Below are 8,349 nucleotides of genomic sequence, written 5' to 3'. Positions count from 1 at the left end.
GCGCCGAGGAGCCGCCTGCGGAAAGGGTCCCCCCGGGGCGTCACCTCTGCCGGAGGGGCACCCCTCGCGTCGCGCTTAACGGCCTGTTCCGTGCGACCCCCTCAGAGCTTCCCCCGAGGGATCCCCGTGGCCCTTGGGCTCCTCGGCAGGCCGCGGCACAGCCGTTCGCACGTACGTAAATGCGGGTGTTTGGGGCGCTGCTTGTAGCTACGGGGTAACACAGAACGCTGTTCCCGATAGCGCCCTCCTGAAATGCAGCCTCCCCCGTCCTTCTGCGAGTACGTCTTGTGCGTTCTTCCTTTCTGACTCTCGAACTAGTCTCAGGTTTAAGTCTAGCACTAGAGTTGGCTCCCCTAGACCCTCGGCACTCAACTCCCAATAAAATTCTTTCCAAGAATGATGTCAACAGAAAGCGCCAACAGTTTCACGCTGATCGGAGAGGCGTCAGATGGCGGCACGATGGAAAACCTCAGCCGGAGACTGAAGGCAAGTTTTACGTGAGCTGGTAAACTCGGATACTTTTGAAGGGAGCATCAGTTTTTCTAGATGCTCTGCAAGACTAAACTGCAAAGTTGCCCGTAGCACTGGCCTTCCAGTATTTTTGTTGGTGAGTAGTTCAGTAAAGCTGGCTTATTTTAAATCAAGATTTGACCTGCAAAAAATGCTTTGCCAATTGAAGAAGCACAAGCCCGTGTGTTGAAAGCCAGCCAGCAGCTGCCTGTGGCTCCACCTGAACTAACGGTGAGCTCTTCCTGCAGGTCACCGGTGACCTCTTTGACGTTATGTCTGGGCAGACAGATGTGGATCACCCTCTGTGTGAGGAATGCACAGACACTCTGCTAGACCAGCTAGACACACAGCTCAACATCACAGAGAACGAGTGCCAAAACTACAAGTGAGTGATCCGGGGGTGACCTGAGACCAAGCTGCTTTAGCTTGAAGCCTAGGGAGAGAATACAGCCTTGATCCGGCTTTCCATGATCAGTAAGAGACATCCCTGTTTGGCGCTTGGTTTTCTTTGTCTGAATGAGATGAAAATTGTATTTTTGAGAGTCCTGTGGTGCAGAGCTTCTCCCGATGAAGTCTGTGAGCCTGTCAGAACGACTGACGCCGCCTGCCCACGGTGCCTGTGTGGCAGCGTTCCCATGCAGTCGAGGGCTTCACAGAGACGGTTACTGACAGACAGTAACAAATCCTCAGTCGCCATCTCACTCCCCTGTTCTCCTATGTGCGTTCCTGACTCATGGTGCAGGACCAATGCGGAGAGCTCAGCATTAACGAGAGGTGCACGTGAGATCAGAGTCCCCGTTTGCACCTCTGCTCGCGTGTGCAGGCTGTTGCGGAACCGGGGACTATTGGCAGGGCGCTTCCCAGGATCCCTGTTTTAGTAATCCTGTCACTCTCCTTTAGGAGATGTCTGGAGATACTGGAACAAATGAACGAGGATGATAAGGAGAAACTGCAAACAGAACTGAAAGAACTTGCACTGGAGGAAGAGCAACTGATTCAGGAGCTAGAGGACGTTGAGAAGAACCGCAAGATTGTGGCTGAAGACTTCGAGAGAGTCAGGGCGGAGGCAGAGCGGCTGGAGCAGGAAGAAGCTCAGTGAGTGAACTACAACTGCAGTTTATGGCAGGGATTTTAGGTAACAGATAAAGGAGATTATAACATGGAGAAACGTGTAAATAATGCCCAAATGCCAGTGGCTTGTTCTTTGCAAAATTGAAGTTGGCTAGACCAAAAAAACTTAGCATACCGTGTAAGCAATCAATTTTCTGTAAAAGCCTGCACGTAGCATTTCTTGTCTTGCTTTCATTAAAAGGTATCAGAAAGAATACTGTGAATTCAAGAGGCAACAACTGGAGCTAGATGATGAGCTGAAAAGTGTGGACAACCAAATGCGCTATGCCCAGATGCAACTGGATAAATTAAAGAAAACCAATGTGTTCAATGCAACCTTTCACATCTGGTAATGTAGACACTGGAATATTGTGTCAGTTTGCTAAGAATCTGCAATCTAGGGCCAGTTAAGAAATACTGCATTTGACAGGAAAGGTGCTAGTCAGTTCATAGTTACCCCACAACAAAGCAGCTGGTCACAGCTCCCAACAGCGTCAGCTGAGAGAGGTTTGGGATGCTGTGCAGATCTCCAAGTAGACTGTGAAAGGGCTCTTTCACGAACTCTGTTAACTGCTAGCCAACGGTAACACTCTAATGTCAGGCTTTACAGAGCAGGTAGCTCAGGGGGTTTGGGTTTTTTTTGTTTTGGTTGGTTTTGGGTTTTTTGGTTTTTTAAATGAACTCTGTCATAAAAAGAGAACAAGTGGTTGGTATTTATATACACTTTTTAACCAGAGCCCCCAAACCCTCCTTTTGCTTGGCTAGCAGTGTGTGTTCTGTAACTGTTAGTACGTGGCCCTTGTTTGGCTAGCATGCTAGAAGCTGTTCCTGCCCCAGTGCGCTTATTTATAATTCCTCTCGTCACAGGCACAGCGGTCAGTTTGGCACAATAAATAACTTCAGACTTGGCCGTCTCCCCAGTGTTCCTGTGGAATGGAACGAGATCAATGCTGCCTGGGGGCAGACTGTGCTGTTGCTACATGCCCTTGCTAATAAAATGGGCCTGAAGTTTCAAAGGTATACGCAATATAATACACATTTCACTTATGACCCGGATAAAGACAGTTAAGACTAATCTGCCTGCAAATCGTATCTCTTTTCAGATACCGTCTTGTACCATATGGCAACCACTCATATTTAGAGTCCCTCACGGACAAATCAAAGGTAAGAGATCCTGCACAAATCGGAGGATGTTGACCTTGAATGCCACAGAGCCCTGGTCATGCTGGGGGATGCAGAAAACGAACTCAGCTCTTCATGAATTTATGGTACAGGAGAGCTAGCTGCTCTGACTTCTCCAACATAGTAATATCTCACTCCATATCCTATATCAAGCCACTCGTTCTGCCATCCAGTAGCATTAAAAACGACAGGGCTCTTGAACTGTATACTGCAGCTGACCAGAGGAATATAGCGTGATTTGGGATGATTGTTGGTGATTAGGAACCCAAGCCTCCACACAGCAGGTGCTTACCACAAAACAAGTCACACTTATTATGTGCCACAAACCATTTCTAAGCATCCTGTGACAAATCTAAGCCTTGCACAAGACTAAACAGGTGCAATGACCATATCTAAAATGGAGTGCTTGGGGTGCCTGAAGTGAATCTCTTTTTCCAGGAGCTCCCCTTGTACTGTTCTGGAGGCCTAAGGTTCTTCTGGGACAATAAGTTTGATCATGCAATGGTGGCTTTCCTGGACTGTGTGCAGCAATTTAAAGAGGAAGTGGAAAAAGGCGAAACTCGATTTTGTTTGCCTTACAGGTGAGTGTTGCTATGTAACATGTCAAATTAACACTTCGTACGCTGTCCTGCGCAGCATTAACTGACTCTGGACCAGTCTACAGCACTGCTTGCTGTTTCAGTCCTGTCTTTTGGAATCATCCGGTGTTCTTTATAATGTGCAGGATTACCACATTTGCTCTTAGTTTAATTGAAATTTAAAGCTAGTTCCTCAGGTGGAGACCTGAGGCTTGCTAGATTTTCTTTAAAAACAAAGTACTCTTAGCAGAATAATATGAATGTCAGATTTAAATTTTAGTACTTAACGTCATATTGAGATTAAATGCCTGCAGTAGTAATGCACTAATAAAACTTTGTGTGTGATACAGGATGGACGTGGAGAAAGGAAAGATTGAAGATACAGGTGGCAGTGGTGGCTCTTACTCTATTAAAACACAATTTAACTCTGAAGAGCAATGGACAAAAGCACTAAAATTCATGTTAACTAACCTGAAGTGGGGTCTTGCCTGGGTCTCATCCCAATTCTATAACAAGTAACCACGTAAAGAACTCCTTCTGGCAGCTGTAGAGTGTCTGCGTTTCGTTGGAGAAAGTCAAATTAAGATGTCTCTTAATATTAACCAGTACAAAATGTTTACAATACCAAAAATCCACAAGACACTTTATTTAAAATACCATTATTACAAGTAGTATATAGAAAAGCAATATGTAAAGCTATATCATTGAGCTGAACAGAATAAAAAAAAAATCAGCTACTAAATAGATGCTAAACTGGTACTTTTGGGGTTTATGGGTATGTGTACAAATTACTGTTGAACTTCAAAACGCCAGTGAGTTTGATCCTACTCTGTTACAGCTTAACACAGGTTAGAAAAGCGAAATGTTACAAACACAGGGAATAATGTGGAAGAACTCTCGGAAGCTCTGCTTGGTCATTAAAGAGTAACTACAGTTTGAAATAAAGTATTTTCTAAGTCATATCAGCACTTCTTTGTGCCACTGAACTTAAAGTTTGATACTCTCTAAAATACTGTTAGCTATGATGATATTAACTATTTGTAATACTTCCTGCAGCGTGTTCTTGCACAGAGGTGCATGGAGTAAATAATAAAACACTGTTCTACACAAAGAGTCCTTTCGTCTAGCATATGCCAGGCGCAGCACAAGCAGCCCCTGGCACTAAGAGGGACGTGCTGAATAAGCACCTGCTGCAGCGACAATTGCATCGCTTTCAAAACTGGTGGGATTCTGTCCTTCTCACAACACTGGTCAACTAGCTGGCTTTCTTAGGGTAAGAGCAAACAGGCTCTGAGCACTGGCAAAGAGGGAACACAGTAACAAGCAGCCTGGCTGCAGCACGCTGCCTGAGACATTAATTTTTTAAAAAGCAGCAAGTGGAGAAAGAAAGTACAGCCCTGTTTGTAATGACTGGGCATGCAAGCTGCATCTGGCAATACAGATTACCAAGCAGAATACCATGCACATTAATGCCTTTTCAAAACATGACTCTTAGAGTTTTCTCTTTTTTCAAAGGAAACTTATAACTGAGAAGATATAGCTCTTAAAATAAAGCTTTTGGTGCTGAAAGAGGTATTTCTAAGTGCTACTTTGCTCCTGTGTGCCTCCCTTCACAGCACTAGTGCCTTGCCTGCAAGGACAAGCTTTTCTAATTAAGACGTAATATACCAAATGTTACAGAACACCTGGTGTTCAAAACCAAAAGTAAAACCAAACTGCATCGGGTGCCCTGTGCACTATCTCTGAAGATGGACTATTATCAGCAGCATAACGGTTTGCTACTGAAACACTAGCAACTGGCTGTAGAAGATAGTTCTATTTAAGAGGCATAATTCTGTTCTCTGGAGCTTTTGTTCCACAGTTCCTATAGTGCTGCTTTGGAGTGGTACTGCCAACGATGTGTTTCAGTACTGCGTAAGAAAATTCTAAGATACTTTGTGAAGTAACGCCAGTGATACAGTTTAAATGCTCCACAACCTTAAAAAAAAAAAAAAAAAAGATACTTACAGTGCCTAAGAGACATTAGTTTACAGACATACTTCTTAACCCTCCAAACCCTAACAAGAATAATAGTGCTCCAGGGGTGCACATCAACAAAAGCTGAAGCCTCTCAGTATGGTTTTTTATTTGGTTGGGTTTTTTGTTTCCTTGCTTGCTTTGGTTTTTTTTGTTTTGGTTTGGGGTTTGTTGTTTTTTTTTTAATTGCTTCTACTAAAGAAGTAAAATGAAAAAGCTACTATCTGTAATAGGCTGCTTGTTATAGTATTCAGTAGCAGTTTGGGCAGAACGTTGTGCCATGGGATTGCTTCTCCACTTGTCAATGAAACGATGTCTGGGGGGGTTTGTTCTGGCTGTAAAGGAGCTGGAGCGTGAGGATACGCTCATGCTAGTGCATGCGCAAGCCTTCCTGCGGAACTGCCCATGTACCCTCATAACTCCTACAAAAGTACACATGCTTCCTGCTAAAAAACCTGACAGATGTCACCTCCCTCATGCTACTCCCAGTAGAGTCTACCTGTCTTCTTGCTGTGCTTAAACATATAAACAACCTTCGCATTTTTTTCACGTAGAGCAAATGTGTTTAGAAGCGACTGTACCTGCTTCCAATGCCCAGGGTTTAGTATGAACACGCTTGTGCTGATGATTCCAACAGCCAAGAGCATGAAATCTTCCTTTACTGTCAAAAACTTTGCTCTGCAAAAGTAAAAGTGTCTTCTGATGTAAAATGATGCTAGTTTTACAGTTCAAAAGCACCTACTTCTGTAATCGCTGTACAGCCTACGGACATGTTAGCTTGTTCAGTCCAAATAAAGCCTTATGCTGTTATCTTTAATTGACAGTGCTAGAGCTGGATTTTTACGATTAAGTTAAACACTTTCCTAGCTTGCCCCTTAAGCAAATGTGGTGAAGCACGTTGCTTTGAACTGGTATATTAAGATCAATAAACAATGCTGAAAGCCCCCGAAATTAAAATTTTTTAAAACATGCCCAAAAAATGGCATAATGGGAATTATGCTACTATTTCTTAGGCTTTTTTAGGGTTTTCATTTCAAATAGTTATTTTAAGCAATAGTCACGTAAGCTACTTACACCTGCAGTTTGCTTGGTGTCGAATTTTCGATGGCAATCTTCAACAAAGTGTCATAGATGGCATCTCTTTTAAGATAGGAGAAGTCTAGTAGTTGCATACACATCTGATGTAATGGTTTTGCAGGAAGCAGGCAGCCGTTATGTCCTAGCACAGAGATCATACATAATCAGCCATACATTTTGAGTCATTAAACTGAATGAGAAAGAAATGTCAGTTACTGTAAGCGAGGAATGCAGATTTCTGGTGACAACTGCCCTTTGTTTCTGAATGACACAGGCCTTCTCATGCCATAGGCTTTCTCAATCTCAGTATAATTTCACTCATTCTGAAATTCAGGTTGTCAGACCTGGGCAAAGAAAATGGAAAGTCATTGTAGAAAACGTGGCCTTACACTAGGTTTTGGGGGTTTTAAACTCTTAGATCTTTCACGGAAAGAGTCACGACTGGCTGTCCAACAACATTCATCAGATTCTGCTAAGGACAAAGTTCTCGTCCGAAAAGTAAAGCCCTGGACAATCTGAAAAGTTTCATGTGCCTTCACAGCATGCAAAAATCTGTAATATAAGACATTTTGGTTCAGATCAGTAATAGCTCTAGTACGCTTTTAAAAAAATTCTTTCCCATTCTCTCCTATAATACTCGTACCTAAAACCTCTAGAAGCAATTCCACGTAAGCCAAAGGAGTTGACACGTTGATCTGGAAGTGCAGAGTTTCTAAAACGGCAAGCTCCGACTCAAGCAATTCCTGTTTAGTATATGAGTATTTTAAGGATTGCAGAAATTTTAAAGCTGTGTCACTGTTAACTATCTGAAGAGGAAAAAAAAAAGACAAATTAGGCAATAAAGCACTTGCTAAGAACAACGTATTTTCCTGCTTTACTCCTCCCATTGAATTAAGCATGAGCCACTCCAGTAGCGACGCTGCTCGCTAACCCAGCTAACTTGTGCTTTAAGCTGGCATGAGAAATCCAGCTCAGACCTTCTTTCCCGTAGGTTTCCTCTACTCCACAAACCTTCCCCAGACAGGTGTGAACCCTCACTAGCCATACAATTTTTGACAACCACAGGCCGAATGTTCCTGCTGCCTGTACTTTTTCCCCCAACATTTCCTGACAAATTGTTACTCGATGACAATTAATCTGCCCTAAACGGAAGAGATTTAGGTCTCCGCTTCCATATCCTTTGCATTTCATAATCACTGTTATCTTCAGAGAGGAAATCTATTTTTAAAGAGAGATTAATATATCACACAAGTTACTACACTGCTAAAAAAATGCTATAGGAAAAGGTTTAGCTGGCTTACATTATAATGTAAGGAAAGTTTGCTTGCAAGCTGAATGCACGATACAAGTCGCAGGAGAAACGTGTCATATATCTGATCTTTCAGAGAGCTCCAGCTGCTGCCTTGTCCTTGTTCACGATATCTAATGTTCCCTCTGGAGGACTTACAGATTTGTTCTACTTGCTTGATCATAAACCTACAAAACCCACAATTGCTCAGAAAACAGTTCTCTTCTGCTAAGAAAAAGGAAGAAAAGCAATTCTGCATGTACTCTGAATATACGGATAGCTGTTAATTTGAATTAAATGAGTAAAGAGATAAAGCTCTAGACAGACAAAAATCCATTATACATTGTTTGAATGAGTGGTATATAGCACGCACAGCGTAACCATGCAGGAGAAATGAGAAACACACTGAGCATTCAGGATATTTATTACCTTTCAAGTAACTCTACCGCTTGGTACCTTGCCGACTGGTCCAAGTGCCATTTTTCAGACAGAAGGAATATAAATTCTGCAAAAAAGCGCAACAGTCATTCACTTCAGTCAGCTGAAACTAATTATACAGCTGTTAACTCTCTCAGGAGTTAGCTGTAG

The 8,349-nt window shown here is 42.9% G+C and overlaps 2 protein-coding genes across 2 annotated transcripts in view; one reads left to right on the top strand and one right to left on the bottom strand.

The window, feature by feature from the left end:
* Nucleotides 1-345: 345 nt before the first annotated feature.
* Nucleotides 346-4,342, top strand: BECN1 (beclin 1, autophagy related). The gene is made up of 8 exons (XM_009578098.1): nucleotides 346-486; nucleotides 759-895; nucleotides 1,411-1,605; nucleotides 1,823-1,969; nucleotides 2,488-2,637; nucleotides 2,724-2,784; nucleotides 3,241-3,383; nucleotides 3,731-4,342. The coding sequence occupies exons 1-8, from the start codon at nucleotides 397-399 to the stop codon at nucleotides 3,897-3,899; spliced, it is 1,092 nt and encodes a 363-aa protein (XP_009576393.1). The 5' UTR covers nucleotides 346-396; the 3' UTR covers nucleotides 3,900-4,342.
* An 853-nt stretch (nucleotides 4,343-5,195) lies between these two features.
* Nucleotides 5,196-8,349, bottom strand: part of CNTD1 (cyclin N-terminal domain containing 1) — a 3,354-nt gene continuing 200 nt past the window's right edge. The window contains exons 2-7 of the mRNA XM_009578096.1: nucleotides 8,191-8,266; nucleotides 7,775-7,949; nucleotides 7,117-7,279; nucleotides 6,471-6,615; nucleotides 5,978-6,074; nucleotides 5,196-5,357 (exon numbers count right to left, since the gene is read on the bottom strand). Coding sequence (XP_009576391.1) covers nucleotides 5,196-5,357; nucleotides 5,978-6,074; nucleotides 6,471-6,615; nucleotides 7,117-7,279; nucleotides 7,775-7,949; nucleotides 8,191-8,266 — 818 coding nt within the window. The remainder of the gene's footprint in view (nucleotides 5,358-5,977; nucleotides 6,075-6,470; nucleotides 6,616-7,116; nucleotides 7,280-7,774; nucleotides 7,950-8,190; nucleotides 8,267-8,349) is intronic.

Source organism: Fulmarus glacialis, unplaced genomic scaffold (assembly GCF_000690835.1).
Source record: "Fulmarus glacialis isolate BGI_N327 unplaced genomic scaffold, ASM69083v1 scaffold42705, whole genome shotgun sequence".
Taxonomy (NCBI): Eukaryota; Metazoa; Chordata; class Aves; order Procellariiformes; family Procellariidae; genus Fulmarus; species Fulmarus glacialis.
This window is presented reverse-complemented; position numbering and strand designations above follow the sequence as displayed.